The following is a 27,130-nucleotide window of genomic DNA, read 5'->3' as shown; positions in this document are numbered from 1 at the left end:
ACTCCCTCAGCTTTGTCAACTGGTGAACTCCTTTTCATCTTGCTAGATTCTCCACAAGGAACTCTTGACCAATCCCCATCTGCCCTTTTCAAATGGGTTAGGCATCTTTTTTGTGTATCTCACATCACAAACATTAACCCATTTTCTCTTAACAATCTCTACTTGTCTGCCTACCCTCTACATGAAGTGCCTTTTGAGGAAAATCCATTTCATCTTTGAGTCTCCACGACCTACTACAGTGTGAAAGAGAATGATTATTTAACAACTAATTTTGGCAGTTTTTACATGAACAAAACTTTTTCACCTGTTTATTTAGATATCTGTGTGATCCTATTATCTTAAATTGCTCCACATTTCTTGGACCGTTCATGTTGAAGCCCACCTGAGTAAAACTTTATTTATAAATTAATGCATATTTTCATTTCAAATTTCAGTTCGCTTTAAAAGATAATGGTGAAAATAACAAATAATCGAGTGCACTTATCTCTACTCTTTGATAACCACTGTTTGCCAGCCATTAAATGACCTTGTGTACATGGCTTCTCTAGAATAAAACTATTAATCCTATCTTATTATTTTTAAATTGAAATAATAATATAGCTTTTTTTTTTTTTTTTTTTACAATTGTGGGTGGCAGTCAATGTTAGCCTGTGTGTTGGGGAGGGAGCAAGGTAAATAGGGACAGGATAAGTGAATCCCTACAGCAGAATTACCATTAACTAAAGATTTTTATCTCTGTGACATTCAATACAATAGCTTCTAGCCACATGAGTCTACTTAATTTTAAATTAACTAAAATTAAAAATCCAGTTCTTTAGTCATACTAGCCATATTTCCCATGCTCAATAGCCACATGTGGCCAGTGGTTACCATACTGGACAGTGCATATCATTGCTGTCATCACAGAAATTTCTACTGGGCAGTGCTGCTCCAGCTAAACTGAATTCTATACCATAAATGGACAGGTATCTATGGAGACATAAATTGAGACAAAATTAAATCCTAGGTTTTTGCCACTTAATACATCTGCAAGTAAAATTAATAAAATCATTTTTGTAAAATTAGTAGTGTCATCTCTAACTGGAAACAGTCAAATTCTTCAAGCAGATATCTGTAAGCTTTTTATGGAAAACACTTGACATTACAGATTCAGAGGTTAATTCTCCCATCAGTGCATGCATAAATCTTCTATAAATGTTAATGGGAGAATGTTAATGAAAAACGTCTAAAACTGACACAAGGATAGTTTCTTTACTATGAAAATCTATTTTCTCTTCATTTGGACCTGAAACTGTACCTCGCATTTGCATAATTTTAAGTTCTTATTTATAATTAAATAAAATATCTTTTTAATGTCTTAACCCCATCTCTATTTTTCTTTTGTAGTTCAAAATTTGGGATGATATATGATAAATGGAGACTATTGCCCTAAAAACTCATTTAACAGTTTAATAATTCCATTTAACCTCATACTTGTTTAGTTTTCTGAATTTCTTTTTTCATAAGTGATTAGCCATACAAAATATTCCTGACAAAAGCAACACTCTTTCTCTACAAAATGTGAGCCACAGAGGTAATGGGGAGAAATGTTGACTTTCTGTGACGTTCAGTGTTTTTTTTTTTAAAGATTTCATTTATTTATTTGACAGAGATAGAGACAGCCAGAGAGAGAGGGAACACAAGCAGGGCGAGTGGGAGAGGAAGAAACAGGCTTCCAGCGGAGGAGCCTGATGTGGGACTCGAACCCAGAACGCTGGGATCACGCCCTGAGCCGAAGGCAGACGCTTAACGACTGAGCCACCCAGGCGCCCCTCTGTGACGTTCAGTTTTGATCTAGCTCTCCTATCCCAATCTGTGCTGCATCTTGGTCATATACACACTTAACCTAGAAGATATGATGAGAGCTCATAGGAATTAAAAATAATTTATTTCAAAATGAGTAATGAATCAAGATAAAGCACACATGTTCACAGACGCAGTTCAAAGCTACGATGGCATGATGTTGAGATGCTGAGTGCAGTTCCCAGGAAAGGAGCTTAGTAGTTCACTCTTGCTGCTCTGGGGGTGTGCTGCCTCTGTCACGGCTTGTGATAAACAAATGCTGAATTCTATTTTCACTTTTTACCTTTTTACACAAAAGAGAAAATTCTCTTTAGATTTCTTTCAGTTAGTGAAAACAGGTACTAATGTAGGTCTTTCATAAAAAGGAAGTGGTATAATGCAAACTTTCAAAAAGAGGGAATATCTGTAATAGCACAAAGGAGTAGGATGGGAGCAAAGCTCTACTAGGCTAAGGAAAATGTCACCAGGCTTCACACCAGACTTGAGTCCAGAGGAACAAAGGAAGAGAGGCAGAAATGATAAATAAGGTAAATATAGAAAAAGCTATTTATACTGGTTCTCCTTTCCTTCCTCATAGTCTTTAAAAGTGGTAAGATTATATAAGGTAAAAATTATAACAAGGTATTGTAATATTTGTAGACATAATGAAACAATAATATTACAAAAAAAGAGGAAAAGAGAATAGAGCTATATAGAAGTACTATTTCTATTTCTCACTGGAATTTAAGATACATGATAGGACCTGAAACGACCAGTAGGAAAATAATTCAAAAAGAACAAAAAAGATCATCAAAGAAGTTACAATGCTACATTAAAAATATTTATTCAATGCTAAAGAGAAGAGTAAAGGAGAAATAGCAGAACAAAAAAGGCATGAGACATGTAGGAAACAAAAAGGAAAACGCCAGATATAGATCCAACAATATCAATTAACAATATTAAATGTGAATGCATTAAATAACCCAATTAAAAGACAAAGATTATCAGACTGGATAAGAACAAACAAAAAAATAAGATACAACTCTATGCTATTTAAAAGAGACACATTTTATTTTTTAATTTTTGTTAAAAAAGACATTTTAAATTCAAAGATAGAAAGAGATTGCACGAATGGAAAATGATATGTCATGCAAACAACAATCACAAAAAAGCTGGAGTGAGTATACTAACATCAGACAAAATAGACTTTAAAACAAAAATGTTACCAGCATAAACAGGAGGCATTTTATAATTCTAAAAGGTCAATCCATCAGGAAGATATAACAATCATAAAATATATGAGCCTAATTACAGAGTACCAACGTACATGAAGGAAAAAGTGACAACAATGAAGGGAGATACAGACAATTCAACAATAATAGTTGGATAATGGAGATTTCAATACCTCACGTCCAGTAAAATAGGTAGAACAACTAAGCAGAAGATCAACAAGGAAATAGAAGACTTGAACAACACTATAAACCAACTAGATCTAATAGACATCAATAGACTACTTCACCTAACAGCAGCAGAATATATATTCTTCTCAAGTGCACATGGATCATTCCCCAGAACAGACCATATGCTAGTCCATAAAACAAATATCCATAAACGTAAATAGACTTAAATACTAAAAATGTGTGTTCTCTGACCTTAATGGAATGAAATTAGAAATCAATAAAAGAAAGAAATTTGGTAAACTCAACAAATATATGGAAATTAAACAATACACTTCTAAACAACCAACTGCTCAAAGAAGTTATCCAAAGGAAATTAGAAAATGTTTTAAGGTGAATTAAAATGAAGACACAACATACCCAAACTTATGGTACGCAGCTAAAGCAGCAGTGTTTAGAGAGAAATTCACAGCTGTAAACACCGACATTTTAAAAAAGAATAAAGATCTCTAATCAATAGCCTAATCTTCCACTTTAAGTCACTGGAAAAAAATAAAAAAAAGACAAACCCTAATGCAAGGAAAAGGAAGTAAATAACAAAAATTAGTGTGGAGACTGATGAAATAGAGAATAGTCAAACAATAGACAAAATGAATGAAACCAAAACGTTCTTTGAAAAAGAACATAATTGACAACCCATTACCTAGATTGATAAAGAAAAAAGGAGAGAAGACTCAAACGACAGACATACATACAGCTGGGGTCACCACTACTACCTTACAGAAGTAAAAAAGATTAAAACGAATAAATAATTATATGCCTACAAATTACTTAGGTGAAATGGACAAATTCCTAGAAATACACAAACTACTTAAATTGACTCAAGGAAAAACAATCTGAATAGACCTATAAAACGTAAAGATATTGAATTAGTAATCAAAACTATCATAAAGGAAAGCCTGTGCTCATATGGCTTCACTTCCTAACTCTTTCTATAAGGTCAGTATTACCCTGGTCTGAGTGCCAGGCAAAGATATCACAAGAAATGAACATTACAGCTGATATCATATGAATACAAACATCATCAACAAAATACTAGCAAACCAAATCCAGCAACATGTAAGAAATTGTATACCATGATCTACTGGAATTTATCTCAGGAATACAAAGTCGGCTTCACATCTGAAAAACAATTAATCATATCAATAAAATAAGAAACAAAAACCATATAATCAACTCAATAGATACCCATAAAAACATTTGACAAAGCCCACACTCTTTCATGAGAAAAATTCACCAAACTAAGGAAGGGAACTTCACCAACACCATTGTTGTTGGTGGGAATGCAAGTTGGCACAGCCGCTCTGGAAAACAGTGTGGAGGTCCCTTAAAAAGTTAAAAATTGAGCTACCCTATGACCCAGCCATTGCCCTACTGGGTATTTACCCCAAAGATACAGACGTAGTGAAGAGAAGAGTCATATGCACCCCAATGTTCATAGCAGCATTGTCCACAATAGCCAAAGCGTGGAAGGAATCGAGATGCCCTTCAACAGATGACTGGATTAAGAAGTTGTGGTCCATATATACAATGGAATAGTACTCAGCTATCAGAAAGAACGAATTCTCAACATTTGCTACAACATGGACGGCACTGGAGGAGATAATGCTAAGTGAAATAAGTCAAGCAGAGAAAGACAACTATCATATGATTTCTCTCATCTATGGAACATAAGAACTAGGAAGATCGGTAGGGGAAGAAAGGGATAAAGAAAGGGGGGGTAATCAGAAGGGGGAATGAAGCATGAGAGACTATGGACTACGAGAAACAAACTGAGGGCCTCAGAGGGAAGGGGGGTGGGGGAATGGGATAGACTGGTGATGGGTAGTAAGGAGGGCACGTATTGCATGGTGCACTGGGTGTTATACGCAACTAATGAATCATCGAACTTTACATTGGAAACTGTATGGTGACTAATATAATATAATAAAAAAATTAAAAAAAAAAGAATATCATGTAATGGAATAAAAAAAAAAAGAGACTTCTACAAAAAGCCACAGTTAATACCTAACTTAATGGTAAAAGACTGGATGCTTTCATCAGAGGTAAGGACAAAAACAAGAATCTACACTCTTGTCACTTCTATTCAAAATTGTACTGATGGTTCTATCTACAGCGATTTTATAAGAAAAAGAAATTATGGCATCTAGAATTAGAAAGGAAGGGATAAAACTATCCCTATTTGCAACTGAAATGTTTTTGTATGTAGAAATTTCTAAGGAATCCCTTAAAACTCTATTAGAACTAAAAAATGAGTTTAGCAAGGTTGCAGGATATAATATCCATATACAAAAATTATTAGTATTCTGTACAGTTGCAATGAACAAACCAAATATGAAAAATTTTTTACTATTCCATTTACAAAAGCATCTAAAAGAATACAACACTTAAGAATACATTTAACCAAAAAAAAGTGCAAACCTTGTATTCTGAAATCTACAAACTATTTTTGAAAGAAATTGAAGATATAAATACAAGGAAAAATACCCTGTTCATAAATTAGAAGACTTAAAATTTTAAGTTGGCAATACTCCCCATATTGATCTCCAGATTCAAGGAAATTATTACCAGAATCGAAGCTAACTTTTTTTTTTGAAATTACTATGCTGATTCTAAAATTTATGTAGAACTGCAAGGAACCCAGAATACCCAAATCAATTCTGAAAAAGAACAACAAAATAGGGTGACTCATTCTTCCCAGTTTCAGAACTTGCTACAAAGCTATGGTAATCAAGACAATGTAGTAATGGCATAGGATAGACAGAGAGGTGAATGGAATAGAATTGAAAATCCAAAAATAAACCCATGTATTTATTGTGAACTCACTTTCAACAGGGTGTCCAAACCATTCACTGAGAAAAGAACAGTCTTTTCAATAAATGGTGCTAAGACATCTGGGGGAAATAGCTAAAAGTATAAAAGCATAAAACTCAGAATAATACATAGTGATAAATCTTTCATGCCCTTGTCATAGATATGACATGAAAAACATGAGCAATGTGAGAAAAATAGATAAATTAGATTTCATCAAAATTGTTTGTGATTCAAAGGATGCTATCAAGAAAATGAAAATTTTCTTTTCATTCTCCCAGAGAATGGGAGAAAATATTTGCAAATCGTACATATGATAGGAGATTTGTATCTAGAACATACACAAAATATACACAACTTTTTAGTAAAAAGACAAATAGCCCAATTTTTTAAAAGGACAAAGTTTCGGAATAGACATTTCTCCAAAACAGATATACAAATAACCAAAGAAAATATTTTGCTTGGTACCAATAGTCATCAGGGAAATGCGCATCAGAAACATAATGAGACAACATTTCCCACATGGCTATAACCAAAAAGTCAGATACTATGTGTTTGTGAGGATGTGGAAAAATCAGAACCCTCATATACTGCTGTTGGAAATGTAAAATGGTAGACACAGCTTAGAAAACGGTCTGGTGATACTTCAAGGGTTAATCATGGAGTTACCATATTGAACCAGCAATTCTACTTGCAAGTGTATATCCAAGAGAAATGAAAGCATATGTCTACATGAAAACTTGTACACATATGCTCATTAGCAGCATTCTTCTTAACAGAAAAAAAAAGAAAAAAATAAGAAAACTCAAATGTCCATCAATTGATGAATTGTTAGGCAAAATGTAGTCCTGTATACCCGCGCAATGGAATATGATTTGGTCATAAGAAAGAACGAAGTACTAATACATGCTAGGACAAGGATGAACCGTAAAAGTATTATACTAAGTGAAAGAAGCCAATCACAAAGACCACATATTACATGATTCCATTTACATAAAAAAATTCAGAATAGGGAAATCTACCGAGCTGTAGAAGTAGTTTAGAGGTTGCTGAGGGCTGAGAAGAATGGAGAGATAGAGTCATAGTTAGAGTATGGGGTGTCTCTTTTTTTCCTGCTATACGGACATAATTGACATATAACATTGTGTATGTTTAAGATGTACAATGTTATGATTTGGAATTGCAACACGATTACCACAGTAATGTTAGTTAACACCTTCGTCATTTCTTTTTTGTGATGAGAACATTTAAGATCCACTCTTCAGCAACTTTCAAGTATGGAACACAGTATTGTTAATTATAATCACCACGCTCTACATTAGATCCCTAGAACTTATTCTACTTATAACGGATAGTTCGTTCTTTTTAAGCAACATCTCTCCATTTCCTTCAACCGCAGCCCCTGTTAACTGCCATTCTCCTCCCTGCTTCTGAGTTGCCTTTTTTAGATTCCACACATAAGTGATATCATGCACTCACTACAAGTGGCAGGATTTCCTTCTTTCTCATGGCTGAATTATATACATGTAATTATATACACACATACCACCTTCTTTATCCATTCATATATTGTCAGACACTAAGGATCTTTCCTTATCTTTGCTACTGTGAATAACGCTACAATGAACATGGGAGTGCAGATAGCTCTTCAGGATCATGATTGTATTTCCTCTCGTTATGTACCTAGAAGTGGAATTGCGGGATCACGTGCTAGTTCTATTTGTAACTTCTTGAGAAACTTCCGTACTGTTTTCCATAATGGCTTCAACAGTGCACAAGGGTTTCCTTTTCTCCACATCTTTACCAACACTTGTTACCTCTTGTACTTTTGATAATATCCATTCAAATAGATGTAAGTTAATATCTCATTATAGTTTTGATTTGTATTTCCCTGATGATTAGTGATGTTGAACATCTTTTCATCCACCAATTGGCCATTTGTATCATTTTCTTTGGAAAAATGTCTATTCAGTTTTTCTGCTCATTAGTCATATTTTTTGCTTTGTTTTTTACTATTGAGTTGTATGAGTTTCTTATATATTTTGGATATTTACCCCCATCAGATAAATGATTGGCAAGTAGTTTCTCTTATATTATATGTTGCCTTTCATTTTATTATTTCTTTTGCTGTTAAGAAACATTTTAGATTGATTTTTGCTTTTGCTACTTGTGCTTTTTGTGTCATATCTAAAAATTGTCATCAAGACCAATGTTAAGTAGCTTTTCCCCTATGTTTTCATTTAGGAGTTTTATAGTTTCAGATCTTATGTTTAAGTCTTTAATCATTTGCAGTTAATTTTTGTGAGTTGTGTTAATTAGGGATCCAATTTTATTCTTCTGCATGCGGTTGCCCAGTTTTCCCACCATCATTTATTAAAGAGACTATCATTTTCCCATTGAGTATTAGCTTTCTTGTAAAATATTAGTTGACCATATATATGGGGTTTATTTTTGGCCTTTTGATTCAGTTCCATTGACCTAGGTCTATTTTTATTCTAGTACCATACTATTTTGATTACTACAATTTTGTAGTATAGTTTGAAATAAGGAAGTGTGATGCCTCCAGCTTTGTTCTTTCTCAGAATTACTTTAGCTTTCCAGTCTTTTGTATTCCATACACATTTTAAGATAATTTTTCCTATTTCTGTGAAAAATGACATTAGAATTTTTATAGGGATTGCACTGAATCTATACATGGCTTTCGGTAATTTGGTCATTTTAACAATATTGATTTTTCTCTTCCGTGAACATCAAATATATTTCGATTTATTTTGTGTCTTCTTCAATTTCTCTCATGTCTTATAGTTTTCAGTGTATAGATATTTTATCTCCATGTTTAAATATGTTTGCAAGTATCTTATTGTTTTTAATACTATCGTACATGTGATTTTTTTTTATTTTTAGTTATTTTGTTGTTGGTGTATAGAAATGCAATAATTTCTCTATGTAGACTTTGTGTCTTCCTCTTTACTGAATTCACTGATTACCTCTAACAGTTTTTTGATGGAGTGTATAGCATTCCTGTATCTAAGATCACGTTAGCTGTAAACAAAGACAAGTTTCCTTCTTTTCTTATTTGGATGCCACTACTCTCCTAACCCATGCTCAGGACGTACCTTTTAATTGACCATTTTTAGCTGGGGCAAAATGTATCTCCAAAACAAGCACAGTCACTACCAAGCGACTGAAACAAAAATTGAAATCTATTTTCCATTCCTAGGATAAAGATCATTCAATTGTCATACTGACTGGAACCTCTCTCAGCCAAGAAATGTAATTTAGGTAAATAGTTTTGGAGACATGATCGGGCATTTGGTATTTAATCTGACTGTCCATGAATAACGCAATTTTAAAAATATAATATGGTCCCTATCGCCAACCTGCTCAATAGTTGGCCAACTGCTGAAAGAGCAAGAAACCAGGCAAAAGGCCTATAAAATTGGGTAATTATTGTAGATTAATTCAGTTCCAGAATTTGTTTAAAGCATATATTTTTCCTTGATCTCAACACTATGTTGGGTACTTAGAGTGGTTTCAACTATGAATGAAACATTATACATATTTGCCCGATAGATATTTATACTATAGCTACCATGGAGTAAAGACATTGAAGGTGTTAGCTTTTATACGAGTCCTTTTTCCCCATTACTATTTCTTTATTTTCCACTAATCTCTGGCAAAATTTTTGTTGACTATGTCAGTCTGTCTCTGTCTTGATAAGAGAAAATAGGGAGAGATTTGTTACCATAATTGGATCAAAATCTGTAAGTCCCCATAACACTCCAGATCTGGCATGATATCCAAATTAAATCATAGAATCCCAAGGGGTTAAAATTCAAGACAGTGTGAGCACTTGACGATGTGTGCTCCTTTTGGGGGTAAAGATAATATCTATATCATTCTCAGTGCCCGGAAACTCTGCTGCAGACATGACAGAATGCTAATTTCTATTTTTTCTACTCAGAAATAGTGACAACGCTGTCATAACAAAGAAGTTCTTAAAATTCAATAATGACTTTGAGAGAGAATGTGATCTGATACTGAATTTATTTCCTAAAAGTGAAGAACTATAAACCTGAAATAAAAAAAAATAGCTGAGATATAGCTGAATATATTCTGAAATGTGAGGTCCTCACAGAAAAAATAAACTAAATTTTAAGGACAAAGATACATTTTTAGACTTTATAAATTAGGACAAGAATGTAGGTAGGTCAGGATTCTCAGCACAAATAAGAATTATTTTAATTCAGTTATTCTTAGTGATTATAAGGAAGATGGCTCAGAAAGCTTAATTATTTTTAATGGCGTAGGGTATACTTCGACACAACTTTTTTTTTAACTTGAATTCTTCCTAAATATACCTGAGAGAATTAGTGTTTCTAGGCTCAACTCTTCAGCACTGCAGATGATAACTAAATTCTCTAATCTCTGACTATAAATTCTTTGTAACAGAGAATCCCAAACTACTTAATTGCCCTCATCCTTTTTTTTTTCCTTCTCCTATTTACAACGTTAGCTAAGAACAACATATACTTTACCATCTTCCAGCCAGTCTAACGGATTCAATAAACACTTGTTAGGAATTGCACGAAATGTTAATGCCTCAGAGAGGGATGATATATATTTCTTCTTTGGTCCAACATAGGAGAAAAATATACAAACCTATACATTCAGGTTTATATATATTCAAAACCTAATGTAAATGGCATAGAACTACATACCAGTTCTAAGAGAAGAAAGAAGGTAGTTATAGTCATTATCATCAGGGAAGACTTCACATACCTGAACCCAGGTGTAGGTAATGGATGCACACCAGGTCAAAGAAGTGGGGGAGGGGGAATGGGGGGGTGGAACCGGGTAGGATGAGGAAAGCAGACACAGTGAATATGCTGGGTAAAGGAAGTGCATGTTCAAACACAGTATTTCTAAAAGGGTAGTGCTCAGGTTTCATCCTGGGGAGGGTCAAATGCTGAAATTTAAACAAAATATTTAGGTACTGGAGTAGAAGGAGCAGAGAATGCTATGGGATGATGGGACTAAGACAGGCAAGTATCCCCCAAATGGGTGTCAAAACAGCTTTGAGAGGGACAGTGACATCTACACAGAGACCTATTTCAGTGACGTGCACTACCATCCACCCAGGTCCCCATGCTAGACACTAGGTCACCAAAATAACTTGCTTAGATTATTTCAAAGGCATTTAAGATTGTCTTGATTCCTTCCACCATGGTTCATCCAGTTTCAGACTGAATAGTCTAAGATATACTAAAAATATAAATCTTGGCCCGATTAATGACTTCTATAGTGACCGTGTCCAAATTCATAAACATAATTTACAAAGACTTTTGAGATGTGGCTCTGTTCACTTTTCCAGACTCACTTTTTTTTAAAGATTTTATTTATTTGACAGACAGCCAGCGAGAGAGGGAACACAAGCAGGGGGAGTTGGAGAGGAAGAAGCAGGCTCCCAGCGGAGGAACCTGATGTGGGGCTTGATCCCAGGACCCTGGGATCACGCCCTGAGCTGTAGGCAGACACTTAATGACTGAGCCACCCAGGCGCCCCTCCAGACTCATTTTTGACACTGTGTCCCCCAGACTCCAAAATCCTGTCATACTGAAGTTCTTTTAACTCCTCAAACATGTCATGCACTGTCTTCCTCTAAGGTTTGTCTCTGCCTACAACCAGTCCTTCAGCACAGAACACAAGGCTTTTTTCTTATGTAGCTCCTTATTCTTCAATTTCCTACTTAGATATTATTTCTTTTGCAAAGGAGGCCCTGACTTCCCAAATCCCAATTAATGCCTTTTCTAGTGTTCCTCCCTCAGCATGTCCTCCTAGTTGGACCCAACAAGCCTCTGAGAAACAGGGACCACCTCTGTCTTCTTTACCCTTGTATCTCTAGCTGCCAACATAATACTTGGATACAGGAGGGGCTCATTAAATGTTGAATGATGAGATAAAATGTAAAGCACTTAGCATAAAATACGTAATATTAAATATAAGCTCCAACATAAATGTCAAGTAAGAACTTCCAATACAAACATCAAATAGTAATTACTTTCTCACGCATTAAAAGTTACTATGTGACTTGGGAACATTGTAGGTTAATGAAAGTTTCATTAAGTCTCTGCCACTTTACTAAAGTTAATGTTGAAAATGATCGTGCTTTATATTTAAGGTCAAAACCTGGGATCAGTCCTTGCTAATGTAGACTCCTTTTAATTATATTTCTCAAACTTGTGTGAAATATTATGGGAATAAACATTATCCTTATTTTCCAAAAAGAGGAGTGCCAAGAAAATTCAGTCATATTCATTTTCTGTGTCCCTGCCTAATAATATTTTTACAGGAGGTGCAGAACTAATTTTACTTTATATTTTGCTTTTTGGCATTTTTGAAATCTACCCAATCTGTGAACTTCTTATGAAGAAGCATTAAAGTAAATGATTATCTTTTGGCTTTTACTGATGCTTTCCAGTGTTTCAAAACTTTCATGCAAGTATGCTGCCCAGTGCATATCTTTATTATTGCATGTGTTTTATTATAGGCCATTATCTATTTATGTGGCTGCCTCACTCAATGGACTGGGTTTTTTAGAACAGACTGTATTTTATTCATGCCCGTGTTCTCAGAGCCCAGCATGTTCTTGGGAAATAGTAGATCTTTAGTACATTCTTGTTCAATAGATGAAATGAAGTTTACTTTATCAATTTTGCAAATCTAGTACTTTGATTTAGTGAATTAGAAGAGCATTCTATTTGGCCTTCTAAAATACAAGTAGAATCGCATCTTCCCCCTGCTGAAAAATTTCTTGTTCCCTTTCCCTGTAAGATAAAGCCCAAACCCTTCAGCACGCCCATGAGAGCCTACACGCTCTGGCTCCCGGAACCTTAGCTCCTCTCTCTGGCCTCTCCTCTGGTCCTGCCCACACCTGCCGCCCATCACTCCATACACGCTGCACACTCATCCTAGTCTCCAGCAAGACTGGCTGCTTATCATTTCCTTAACTTACTGCATTGCTTCATTCATTTACATCCGTGACACAGAAAATGACAGATCCTTTTCATTTTGTACTGAGTCCACATTAAACATTTTACAGCTTTTTTTTTTTTTTTTTCATTTGGTCCTCATTGCATTTACCAAGTGCCTAGCATTGAACTCAGGGCTTGGCACATAGTAAATAGCAAATATATGTTGATGACTAAATGAAGAATCCCTAGCAATAAAGATTACTCCCTGACTTCATGGGTAAGTAAATTGATTGAAAGAGAGAGAAGTAATTTGTCTGAGGAAACACAGTTTAGTCAATTCCAGAGATTTGAATCATCTTTCTTCTCTTTTCTGGCTGGAAACTATTTTTACTTTAAGACCCAGGTAAAGTGGGATATTTTCAGGGAAAAAAAAATCTTTTCTGACTCCCCCAAACTTTCATTCCCAGCACTCCTTTCAATAAACTGAGTCATTCTCTTACACATGTGGCTTATTTACTATCCTAAGTGACTGCACTTACCAGACTGTCACATTGTAACGTGTTTAATGTTTAATTATGGACTTTGGGCAATTATGATGTATCAATATAGGTTCATCATTTTTAACAAATGTACTGCTCTGGTTGGGGATGTTAATGGGGGAGGCTATGCATGCGTGGGAGCAAGGGGATATGGGGAGTCTCTGTACCTTCCTCTTAATTTTTCTGTGGACCTAAAACTATTCTAAAAAAATTAAGTCTTAAAATATTTTGTCCTAAACACCAAAGTGAACCCAATTAAAAAACCAGTCAATTCCCTTCATATTTAGTGTGCACGTTTGAGAATCACAACACGAGACCTCATAAACTCCCCAAATCTCTTTTACCAGCCTGCAATGATGCTATGCTCGTCAATCACCATATTAGAAATTCAATTCATTTGAGACACTGTTTTTTTGTTAATTGAAAAATATTTGACATATAACATTGTGTAAATTTAAGGCACATAACTTGTTCATTTGATACATTCATGTATAACTATATGATTGGCATTATAGCAATAATTAGCACCTCTATCGCACCACATAATTATCATTTCTTTTTATTGATGGCAATAATTAAGATCAAGTGTCTCAGCAAGTTTGATTATTATAATAAAATATTGTTGTCTATATTCATTACACTGTACATTAGCTCTCTAAGACTTATTTACTATTTGTTGCAAATTTGTATCCTGAAACAATGTCTGTCCTGTTTTCCCACCCCCTACTACCCCCTGGTAAACACTATCTTGCTCTCTGTTTTTACAAGTTTGTTTGGCTTTTTTTTTGTTGTTGTAGATGCCACGTATAAGTGATATCATAGTATTTGTCTTTCACTGTCTAACTTATCTCACTTAACATAATGTCCTCAAGGGCTATCCACATTGTTGCCAACAGCAAGATGCCCTTGTTTCTTATGGCTGAATAATATTCATATATATATATATATATATATATATATATGTAAAACATAATTAAGATATAGAAGATATTATATATATATGTAAAACATAATTAAGATATAGAAGATATTATATATATATGTAAAACATAATTAAGATATAGAAGATATTATATATATATGTAAAACATAATTAAGATATAGAAGATATATATATTTGGATAGCCTGTTTTCATTTCCTTTAGGCATATACCTAGCAGTGGAATTCCTGAATCATACAGTAGATCTATTTTTAACTTTTTGAAAAACTGCACTATTGTTTCCATAGTGGCTGAACCAATTTACATTCCTATAGCATCGTACAAGGATTCCCTTTCCTCTACATCTGCTCCAATACTTATCTTCTTTTGTCTTCTTGATGATAGGCTCAGTGTGGTTTTGATTTCCATTTTCCTGATGATAGGTGATGTTGAGCATCTTTCCATGTCCTTTTGGCCATTTGGATGACTTCTTTGGAAAAATGTCTATTTAGTTCCTCTGCCCCTTTTTAAATCTGATCTTTTTTGTTTTTGTTTTTGTTACTGAGTTGTTATGCGTTCCTTATATATTTTGGATATTAATGCTTTATCTGACAAATGGTTTGCAAAATTTTCTCCTATTCTCTAGGTTGCCTACTCATTTTGATTGTTCCCTTTGCTGTGCAGAATCTTTTAAATTTGATGTAAACCCATTTGTTGGTTTTTGATTTTGTTGTTTGTTTTTGGTGTCAGTTTCAACTGAGTCACTATTTATGGTGAAATATAATGAGAATCCATGGCCCAGAGAAGTAAGATTGTATATGTATTACCTGGAATGAGATATACTCATATTCCAGATTAAGGTCAGAGTCAGTTACATACTGGGAAGTTTGGGGAAGTCACGTGGCAATGTGAAGAAAGTGTTGGTATAAGAAAGTGGGTGGCATAAGATCAATACGATTTATTCCCACATCACTGCATCATTTTTGTTCAACAAACATTTTGTAAGGAGCAAGTTTTATGCATGTAAATCACTTTAAGGCATGACCAGAAAACCCACTACCTGTACAATTTCCCATCCTGCCTCCTTGTCCTTATTCCTCATGGATCTTTCTCCCTAGAAGTCCAGAAAAGATTTTTTTTTCTTGGCTGAGGTAATCAAGATAGATACTATAAAGGAAGTGACATTTGAATTGGACAGATTCCAACAGGGTCAGGAAGATTTTAACAAGCAGAAATTGCAAGGTATCCTAGGATCTATTTCCGTGAGTGCCTGTTATATATTCACTGAAATAGGTCCTAGAATAAATGCCTATAAAATACCTCTGGGAATGTATTGTATATTCCAGATGCCTGGAAAATAGGTGTAACTAAAAGGAAATAAGGAAGGAAGAAGGGATAAAGGAAGAAAAGATAGTAGTATTTACTAGATAAAATAAAATAAAGTGAAATGCTTTTCCAAATTGCCAATCTCAGTAAGTACTTGGTAGGCTATAAAAAAATGGATATTCAACTTTCTAAATAAATATCTATGAGTTAAGAACACTTTTGCAAGATTTAGCTAAGCCCCAAACTCTGAAGCCAGTAAAAACCACCACAGCAATCCCATTTATCATGTGCTTAAACAATGCATACAGTCTTATTTAATTGTCGCAGTTGCCTATAGGTTAAGTATTATTATCCTCACGTAACTAATGAAATATCCAGGCTTAAAAGGTAAAGACTTGCTCCTAGTCACAGAGCTGATCAGTATGGCTTCCTGATCAGGGAGGAACTGAAAGCCATAAAACAGCTGCTGGGGATCTCAGCACCAAGTTAAATGTGCTGCTCATTTTCAGGTCCTACCTCATGATCTCAACTCAAATTGTATGCTTGAAATGTGGGCCAAATAACTGGGGGCTTAAATCCAAATTCTAGAAATTCTCAGTGTAACCATATTTATAACGTCATTGGGTCTTAGTTATCCCATCTGTAAAAATGGGAATAATAACAGAGCCTAATTCCATTGGGTTACATGAGGATTACTTGAGTTAGTTTCTAGAATAGTACCTGACACGTGGTAAGAATTCAGTAATGTTACCTTTCATTATTATTCCTTGGGATGAAAGTTTATGACTTTTTACTGCTTACTCCTTTTTTTAATTTATTTTATTTTATTTTTTTTTTAATTATGGGGGAGCCTGGGTGGCTCAGTTGGTTAAGCAACCGACTCTTTTTTTTTTTTTTTAAAGATTTTATTTATTTATTTGACAGAGATAGAGACAGCCAGCGAGAGAGGGAACACAAGCAGGGGGAGTGGGAGAGGAAGAAGCAGGCTCATAGCAGAGGAGCCTGATGTGGGGCTCGATCCCATAACGCCGGGATCACGCCCTGAGCCGAAGGCAGACGCTTAACCGCTGTGCCACCCAGGCGCCCCCCCTTTTTTTTAAACTCTCATCCATGTTATTCTCTTGATTCCAAATAACCCCAAGATCTTCATTGCAAAAATATTTTTAAAAAAATCATACTAATAACAAGGTTACAGATAATTACTTTCAGGAATATACTTTAAGACTCATCAAATATTTGGTATTAATGAAAATAATATAAGTTTATTACACTGAGACAAATTAGAATATATTTCTCTTGGTCTCTGATATTTTTTCTTTTATTCTTTCTGCAAATTTGCATCAATATCAAAGTGTTTCACAATGAGTCCTGGTAACACCAATTATTTTGAGATGTGCATGAATTACTTCCAGGTATATAGATTATAGTTCTCTCTCTTAGAGTTTCTCTACCATTCTCAAGATACCTACAGACCAAGTGATATTATTAAACATTTTGTCTTCTTCCAAATGATGGAATACAAATGTAAGACAGACAAATACACAGACACAGGCAAAACAAAACAAAAAACCCACCCCAAACAAAACAAAACAAAATTACACAAAAGCAAACAAAATACAACCCTATTTCTTTTTGAGCTATTGATTAACCATCAAATAAAGATGAAGATAATAATTGGTCAGTTTTCTTTGTTTTGTATTTTGGCCAAAAATATAATGTAATACTCTCAACAGATTATTTATCAATGCATAGCATTGATGGCTGGAGGAGCAGTTGAGATTTTGTATTGAACCAACTGAACTCCTATGTTTAAAAGGGAACTCAAAATGTATATTTTGCTGCATATGGAGAATTAAAATCAACTTCAGTTTGCACATTTCAGGGTATTAATTTTAGAAGCCTCTTGTCTTCTCCATTCTCCTGAGATAACAAATGTGAAATGAGCAAACATAGACTGGATCATGCATAGTAGGCATTCACAAATGTTGATTTTACCCTTTCTTTTCCTATAATAACATATCAAGAATATAAGCATATGTAGGTGGTAACCATGACAGCATAAAGATTCAGAAGGACAGTGATCTGGGTGTTCGGAGTCACTTGAATGGGTCTTAATTTCTTCATCTGGAAACAAAGCAGCTTTTAAAATTATATTATTCTACAGAATAGTTAATTTAACGGTCCCTGAATAAGGCACATATTTTTTTTGCTAAAGCATTATACACGTTTAAATTTAGGTTGCAAATATGATAGACACTACAAAAAATCATGTGATACTATACCCTTATATATCTTTTGATTAAAAAAAGATCTTCCAAGGACAGAAGGAAAAAAATATGTCCAATAGTGAGCAGAACTGAAGTCCACATAACTCATAAGTTTAAAATATAAAACACATACACACTCTCTCTATATATATCTATATGTAATACATATGTAAATATATATGTATGCATGTAAAATACATGAAGATGTCCTTTTAAATTGGTAGTTAGCAAAATGTAAGTCTAAAATTTACCTTGGGGCTTTTCAAGGACCCACTCTAACTCAACTACCCATTTATTTACATTTATGCACAAAAGCAACAATGAACACATGCTTAGTTTTCCAACAGAAGCACTAGTATATTATTTTTATGTAAAATAATTCATTTAGGAGGGCAAAACAAATATATGTATAATACATGCCACTGCAAATACGTGCCATTTATCAAGGAACGATTCACTAATTGTTTTAAGTCTCTGCCTCTCTCTGGATAGTGCGCTCCTCATACTCACCACATGGTCCACAGAGATAACTAGTCCTACACAACATCAACCAGCATGTGGGTATGGTGGAAAACACATGGGCTGCAAAGTCAGAAGACCTGTGTTCAATACCAGGCTCTATCACTTAACTAAGTGTATAATTAATATTAGTCAAATAGCTTAGCATCCATTAGATTCTACGCACTTATGTTTAAATAAGGCTGCCAATTACACTTGCTCTCCTAAACACACGGAGATGGTTTGAGTTGTGAATGTGAAAGCACACCCAAGTAAGTGTTCATCATTGTTAGAGTTGACATAACATTCTAATATCAGAACTGATATATCCTTTATCTTCTGGCTCTAGGTTTCTTTCACACCCTCCATCACTTACCTAATCAAACTCCCAATTTTGTCCACTTAACATTCTAAATATTTCTTAATTCTTTGCTCTCCTTTCCATCCCTACCAGCACCTCACTAAGGCAAGACCTCATCTTGTTAGTAGTTTCCTCCCTTTTTATGCCTTTAAAAGCCATCCTATAACAAAGATGCCACAGTGATCTACCCTGAAACACAATCTGACCATGCTATTTTCCTCTCCTCCATTCTAAGCGATTCCCTGTCAACCACAGAGTGACGTTCAAGCTTTAAAAGGGCATCTCTAGCCTACCCTAGTCAGACACGCTGAACTACCACTCCAGACTTCTCTCTCAACACTTCCATCCTCGACATTTCTAGGTCTAAATTTAATGCTGTGTTCTTTGAGAATTTCCTACTCCCTTTCACCAAGTGGCTATCTCCTACTTAACCATTAAAAATTAACTTGGGAACTTTCCAGGACATGGTTAGTACGCCTAGAAGGCACACCCACATACAAATTAATTTCCATATTTCCATAACACACTTATGTGTATATCTTTCTGGCCAAAATGTGAGTTCTTAATGACAAACTTTTTTTTTTTTTTAAGCACCCAGGACAGTGCACAGCACATGAGGCACATTCGTTGAATATATACTGTTGTTTCTACCCTGAAGAAAATCTGGTCCGAATCTTTATGTAACACCAAGAAGCTAGATATTGAAGATCAAATTAAAACAATAATGAGCTAGAATATCCACACAACAAAGAGCAAGATAATATTGTTCCAAAAGTAAATGCGTGGCTCTTATGTTTTAAAAGGCAATCTCCTGGGGCGCCTGGGTGGCACAGCAGTTAAGCGTCTGCCTTCGGCTCAGGGAGTGATCCCAGCGTTATGGGATCGAGCCCCACATCAGGCTCCTCTGCTATGAGCCTGCTTCTTCCTCTCCCACTCCCCCTGCTTGTGTTCCCTCTCTCGCTGGCTGTCTCTGTCTAATAAATAAATAAATCTTTAACAAAAAAAAAAAGGCAATCTCCTGACACCTAAATATTACAGAGATATTTAGAAAAATGTGCTGCTTCCTTCATCATGTCTAAATCAAATTACATATCCATCATTAATGCTAAATATTATAAGTATTTTATAAACTCTAATTTGAATGTTAATACCCATTTTGGTGAGAATTTGAAGGAAAGATTCATTGAAAAAATGTCACATGGACCACTTTGGGGAAAAATATTATTTTAATAAAGTGAAGACTGAAGGGTCTTGGGAACTGAGCCAAAACCAAACCAAATATGCAGTAACCACAGTGACACATTAACCCTCAAACAATAATCACCCTCTTACCACAGTTATTACTTGAAACATTATTCTTCCGGGAGACTGATTCAGAATATTTTACCATATTTAAGTATAATGCAGCTAGGTCACAAATACCGAAAGAAAAAGAGAAAACCAAAAAGAAAAAAAAAATCATTGATAGTGTTTGTAAGTTTTATGTTTCCCTCTATTAGATTTTGTTTTGTTTTCATTCTCACTTAATAATTTTAAGCATATTTATATCCAAATTTGTGTCTTCTTAACCTTTCTTTTTCTATATAATTGTTCCTTAACACTTCCTCAGGAGTCTCATTTTCTAAGCTTTTAATCAACAGTTTCACTTTCTTCTGATTTCTAATGTTTCTAGTTGTCCTCTAAAAATGTGTCCATCTTCAAGCAGAAAATAAATATCACCTAAGCTCTTCCAATGCAATATACTTATTCTTTATATTGGTTAATATGATTCACTGGGTTAGTGAGTGAATTTGCATAATAATAAGCAATTGGTAAATGGCATAGTCCAGTTCAGCTATTCTTTTTAAGCATTTCCATTCACTGTTCAGATTTAAATGCTTTATAATCATTTTTGTTTGAGATTATTCACAATAAAAATGTGAAATAGGTCCATATGAAACTCATAGAAATCTAAGTGTTTCAACGATACTCTATAATTAAGCTTTTATATTCCTCCAAGTTATGACAGAGGCTAGCCTGAACAATACCGGAAGAAGAAACTGGTAGTGTCACTTTACAAATTTGTACAGAAGTCTTGGAACACTTCTAAGGACTCAAAAGGTAGTGCTAACTGAACAGATGAGTGCTAAACCTTTAGTATGAAGTTCACCTAATAGCCTCAGGTCGAGCAAGAACTGATTCAAAGCCAGGAACCCCAGAGCTCTCTGCATACAAATTCACACTGCAAGAAGAATCCCTAAAATAAAATTCCAGACAGTCTCCTTCACAATTAAAATGATTCAGCTTCCCTATGCAGTTTCTGTAACTGTCTCCAGTCCACTTCCCCACTAATTCTGCTCCTTCTTTTGGCGTGTGTTCTCACTCCAGCTCTCAGCACTAACTCTCCTAACCATCGTCTGGGTTTAGACCTATGTCACCTAAGGATTACTCCATTGAACTACATATCAGTTTTGAAATGCCCCACACCTTGGCTTCTAAAACATCTCCTTATCTGGTTGCCTTCATTTTCTCCTTCCTTTTGTGCCACTTGTTCTTGATGGCAAGACATTCTGATATTCTTCTCTAGGATGATGTATTTTGACTCTCTTGTCTCCTCCGTCTACACTCTTCTGAGGTGATCTTGTCAACCCCAACAGCTTTAAGTTGCAATTCTAAACCTTTCACATGTTTCTTTCTCCAAACTGGACATTTCTTCTGAGCTATAACATATATCCCTGATGCCTATTAACATAAATACTGCGTAGGCATGGTAAACCTTATGTATAAAAAAACACTTCTTCAAATGTTGCTCATTCTGAATCTTGGAAAATGGAGTCACCATCCACCTAGTAAATCAAGCCAGAAAAGTTGGAGTCATTCAAGAATGTTCTCTGCTTCACTTCCCACATTTGATAAAACTTTATTTCTTCAAAATATTTGAGAACCTACTATGTAGCAGATATTAAGCCAGGTGTTAGACATACCTCAGTAAGCAAGATAGACATCGTTCTTATATTCATAAAATTTATATCCTTTTATACATCCTGGGATGTATAAAAGAGGCTATTCATACTGTAGTATATGTGAAAAACATTCCCAGGAGTTTGGCATTATAAAATCTATGGACCTATATATCCCACAAATACAATATCAAAAGAAGAAAAGTAATAGGTTCATTTTTTTATTCCTGCATTATTTTCTTCCTAGAATGCTACAATAGTTATCTAACCAGTTTTCTGTCTTTTTTATATTTCCTAGTCTCTATCCTATTTATCTGCTCTGATGTAGCCAGGATAAACTTTCTAAAATTCCAAGCTGACCACAACCTTATCATGCTAAACTTGACTATGAGATACAATCCAAAGTCCTTGAACTGGCCCATGAAGCCATTGTTGATGGAACCTCTCTACACTCCAGTTCTCCTCACATATTCTCTGCTATGGCCACGCTAAGCTCCTTGCAAATCTCCATGCCAAGCATGCTCTCTCATGGCTCTATGCCTCCACACGTGCTCTACCATAAATAATCCTCTCCAGCTGAATAACTTCTACTTACACTTCACATTCCTCCTGGCATTGATCTCTCTATAAAGTCTTCCTTAAGAATCATTATAGTCCTGGGGCACCTGGGTGGCTCAGTCGTCAAGCATCTGCCTTCGGCTCAGGGCCTGATCCCAGGGTCCTGGGATCGAGCCCCGCAACAGGTTCCTCCACTGGGAGCCTGCTTCTTCCTCTCCCACTCCCCCTGCTTGTGTTCCCTCTCTCGCTGGCTGTCTCTCTGTCAAATAAATAAATAAAATCTTAAAAAAAAAAAAAAAAAGAATCATTATAGTCCTGTGGGTGCCCCCACCTTTCTTTTCTCATTTCACCTTGCCATTTGCTCATCCTATTACTTATGGAATCAGATTATAATCATGGGTTTGCCTTTCTTTCCGCTAGACTTTAAGCTTTAGAGGGGCTGGGCCCCTAGTTTGATCATTTCCATGTTTTTGCTTCCTACAACAGTGCCTTGCATGTAGGAGTCCCTCAGTAAATATTCAGTGAATCAATTAATTGGTAGCAAATGGTCTATCTTGCTTTAATGATATTGGGTTCTTCTTCAAACACCATGTTATGAAGTCCTACCTAGCTCCAAATAGACAATGGTTCCCTAACCTATGACAACAACTCATCTACACTGTGTATTCCAGGCCCTTCACGATGTCCAACAGGAGACCCCTTCTGAAAAAATGGTAATATTTTCTTCAAAGTTCGAGTCTCACTTCCTCTAGAAAGCCCTCTTTATTACTTCAAGAGAAATAATATTTTCTTATTCTGAACTCCCAATGTTTTAACACAGGAATGGATATTTGCCTATACTTTTACTAAGAAACTTTTCTATGTATATGTACCCCTTTTTACCGAAACGATTTATCAAAGGTCATATGAATAAAGACTCCTCTCTGAGTTGTCTCTGTTACTTCATTAGTGCAAGTATGGCGGGTATTTAATATATTCTTTTATTCTGTTATCTTTGAAGGAAAGAATAAAGAATCACTCTGTATTCTGCTCCCAAAGTGTTCTAAAACTTTCTCACAGACTCAACTATTTTCTATCTTTGTGTTACATGATATATCAGCATTGTCCATCAGAGCTGACCACTTTCTTGAAAGGTAGACTACACTTAGTTTCCATACACGATACCCTTCTGATCTTTCTTCTGTATCTCTGGCTACTCCTCAGTCAGCCTGGGAGCTGTTCTTCCTTCACCAGGCCATGAAATGTGTGGTTGCTCTGGGATGTCTCCTTCCCAGGCCCATTTCTCATCTTACTCCTCACATATAGCCCAAACAATCTGTGCTTTTTACAACTTCATCTTAATAAGTAGAAAAGTAACTTCACTCTGTTTAAAATGTGCAACAATGTGTTTCAAAAGCGCCTAGTTCCTATCATTAACAATGAATAATGGGGTATAGAAGAGCAAACCACTGAATAATTTTAGAAAAACAGTCAACAGATACATAGCATAAAAGGGACATTTATAAAGACCAGACGGACAATGTAGATGGCCAAAGCTCTTAAAGGTTATTTTGTTCTGTAAAATGCAGCCTTGATTCAGATCATGTTAGTGAATACAAAATCATCTGTGCTTGTGTGATTTGGCTTTAAACCACTGGAGAGAATATTCGCGCATTTACCCCAGCAAAAGTTGTAGCAGTCGCCCTCAGGCAGGAGTGCTTAAGTGTCTGATGATGTCAGTGACTTGCTTAAAAGAGGATAAAACAACATACCCTCAGGCAAGCAAGAGGATTTAAATAGAGCCAATCTAGGAAGTACAGTGCCTCAGCAAATTCAGAAATTAATTCAAATTAAGACATTTGGCTTTAAGATCTGTGTCAAAAGATCAGTTCTTCAATTCTAATATAGAAGCGGGGGAGGGGTGGGGAGGGAGTCAAAATGTATATTCCTTAAAAATCTTCCTGTGTTCAAAAGTATACATTCAAAAATTACAGAACAAAAATCACCAGCATGCATTACTTCAAACTGATAGAAATGTGAAGTTAATTTTTTTTAAATAAATCAATTGGGACAAACTGATGGTTACCAGAAGGGAGGTGGGTGGGGGATGGATTAAATAGGTGGTGGGGATTACAGAGGGCACTTGTGATGAGCACCAGGTGTTGCATGGAAGTATTGAATCACTACATTGTACACCTGGAACTATACTCCACTGTATGCTAACTAGAATTTAAATAAAAACAAACAAAAAAGAATTGGCAGTATTTCTGAAAACGAGTGTGAAAATAGAGATCAAAATAGAAGGATCAAAAAATAAAAATAAACAAATAAATAAATTGGGAAGGGGGAGGATTATAATTTATTCTAATATAAAGAATCCAGAAATTTAGATGTGTTTGAAACAAGTTTCTGTCTTTTGTAGAATACAGTTTGCGATAAATGACTTGTTTCAGTAGTTATTTAATCTGCCTGTTTCATCTAGAACACTGAATTTCTCCCAGGCATGGGGAGTACATTACCGACCAAAGTCCCTGGGTCTCTAAAGCAAACTTGAGAGTCTAACTGAAACTTTATTACTGCGTACACCTATCCAGGCTAGTAGAAATTAGATAGTGATCTTTTTAGAGTCCATAATTATGTTCTGAGAGCTCAACTTTCACATCTGAGCTCAACAGACACCCAAAGACAGATCCATAAGGAGATTATATCAAGGAGAAACATTACATCAAGCGATTTCATGTATAAAAACACAGCAACGTGATGGGCATTAAGGAGGGCATGTGATGTCATGAGCCCTGGGTGTTACATGCAACTGATGAATGATTGAACTCTACATCGGAAACTATGTATGTTGGCTCATTGAATTTAAATTTTAAGAAACCCCACATACCAACAGCTTTGTCTGAAACACTATTCATTTTGCTCGCTGTTATTCCTGAAAATTAGTGCTTATATGGACACAGGATATCTATGATCGTAAATTTCTTGGCAATGTATTATTGGGATTTGTTTAAATATTTTTAGCAAAACTAATCTTCATCTCTCGTATAAATACGTATTTCTTTATGACCTTGATGAACTTAGAAGCGCTGAGAATTGTAACATGACCTTACCTTGCTTCCATTTTCTCTCGCCTCTCGTTCCATCTTGAGGTCAGAAATTAGAAGATTCTTATATTTGTTTTTTCCATTACTGCTGTGGTCATCTATCCTGTATTCCGAAGTCAGCTGTGCTGAGAGGGGGCTGTCACTCAGGTTCAAGGGCTGCTCCTCCTGCTCCAGCCCAGTTTTGCCGTCACCATTGGAGTCGCCCATCTCCCTGCTGTGTGTTCCCCCGGAAGCAATTGAACTGTGCCCCAGAGTCTCATTGCCGTTAAAGCTCTCTGCAGCAGAATCATCTGTTGGAAAGAATATTTTGATTTTAATTAATGTGCCATTCCGTTTCCCCTTCAGCTAACATTTACTGAGCTCCTACGATGTGCTTGGCTTTGCGGTAATTTTACATATCTTGTGTAATTTATCCTTACAAATAAACTTGTGAAGCAGCCACTGTGATTTGTAACCTAGTAGGCACACTTAGGCACAAGAAGTGGAGTAAAATAAGAGGAAGATAAAAGAGGAGAAACAGTTCAATATCAAATGCAATCTCAAAAAAAGCAAATTGAAACAAAGAGAAAACTTGTTAATTATTTTGCAGATAGTTTTTGTTTTTCTAGTGAGAATATCCAGATCTGGTGAAAATTCTCTGATAAATGCATTGTCTATCCTGCTAGTGAGGTGTATGTTGGTTCAAGCTTTATGAGTGTTTAATATGCATCTACAACATTAAAAGTGCTCATAACCTTTGCTCCAGTCATTACACTACTAGGGCTTCATTGGGTGCATTTCTGTGCAGGGAAAAAGGCCTTTATGCCAGTGTTGTTTATTTTATAGCAAACATTCAGAGGTGACAGAAATGACCAAAAAATTAAAAATTGCCTTAATATATGTTGGAGTGATCAGAATATGGGAAATGTGGAATATCTTTACATTAATATTAATGGCAAGTGTGATGTGTTAAATGGAAAAAGCTAGCTATGAAAATGGTCAAATGATTCTGATTTTCTAAAAAGAAAACACACAACCATGTAGAGGGTGAAGAGTGAAAAAATGTGGCCTAAAATGTTAATATTAATTTCTTCTTAATTGGAATGACACTAGATTTTTAAATACTCTTTATTATTTCCAATAATATAATTTTCTAATAACAAAAATAAAATAACTGTAGCAATAAAAAAATAAAAAATAAAAAGCAAAACAGGGAAGAAAGGGAAGAAACAAAATTAGTCAAAATTTTCTGGCTTTAAAATAAATGATAAGCTTGTTTAGAAATACACATCAATAACAATTAGAGTAAGAAACAAAATTTACATGAAACAATAAAATTCTATTTCTCTTAATTTCATCTTTATATTAATTTTAAAGGATTATGAAGGATGAAGGTATTAGATTGTTTCCTTTAGTTAAGGGTTATTGATGAAGCCACATAAATATGAATGCCCACGAGTAATATTTTCTGAACATTCTCAAGTTTGCTTATTTTTGCAGGATGCAATGAAATATTTAATGCCTTCTAATCAATTAAATTCATAAAAATAATATTTAAATTCTGAAGGAGTGGTATAACTCCCCTGTTCCTTCA

The 27,130-nt window shown here is 35.1% G+C and overlaps 1 protein-coding gene across 4 annotated transcripts in view; it reads right to left on the bottom strand.

Moving 5' to 3' along the window:
* The window catches only part of NOL4 (nucleolar protein 4), a 388,144-nt gene that overhangs the window by 175,116 nt on the left and 185,898 nt on the right, over positions 1-27,130 (bottom strand). For all 4 annotated transcript variants that reach the window (XM_040632608.1, XM_008691056.2, XM_008691064.2 and 1 more), the window contains one exon: positions 25,564-25,847. In XM_040632608.1, coding sequence (XP_040488542.1) covers positions 25,564-25,847 — 284 coding nt within the window. The remainder of the gene's footprint in view (positions 1-25,563; positions 25,848-27,130) is intronic.

Source organism: Ursus maritimus, unplaced genomic scaffold (genome assembly GCF_017311325.1).
Source record: "Ursus maritimus isolate PB19 unplaced genomic scaffold, ASM1731132v1 scaffold_18, whole genome shotgun sequence".
Lineage (NCBI taxonomy): Eukaryota > Metazoa > Chordata > Mammalia > Carnivora > Ursidae > Ursus > Ursus maritimus.
The sequence above is the reverse complement of the archived record's forward strand: the minus strand, read 5'-3'. Positions and strand labels throughout refer to the sequence as shown.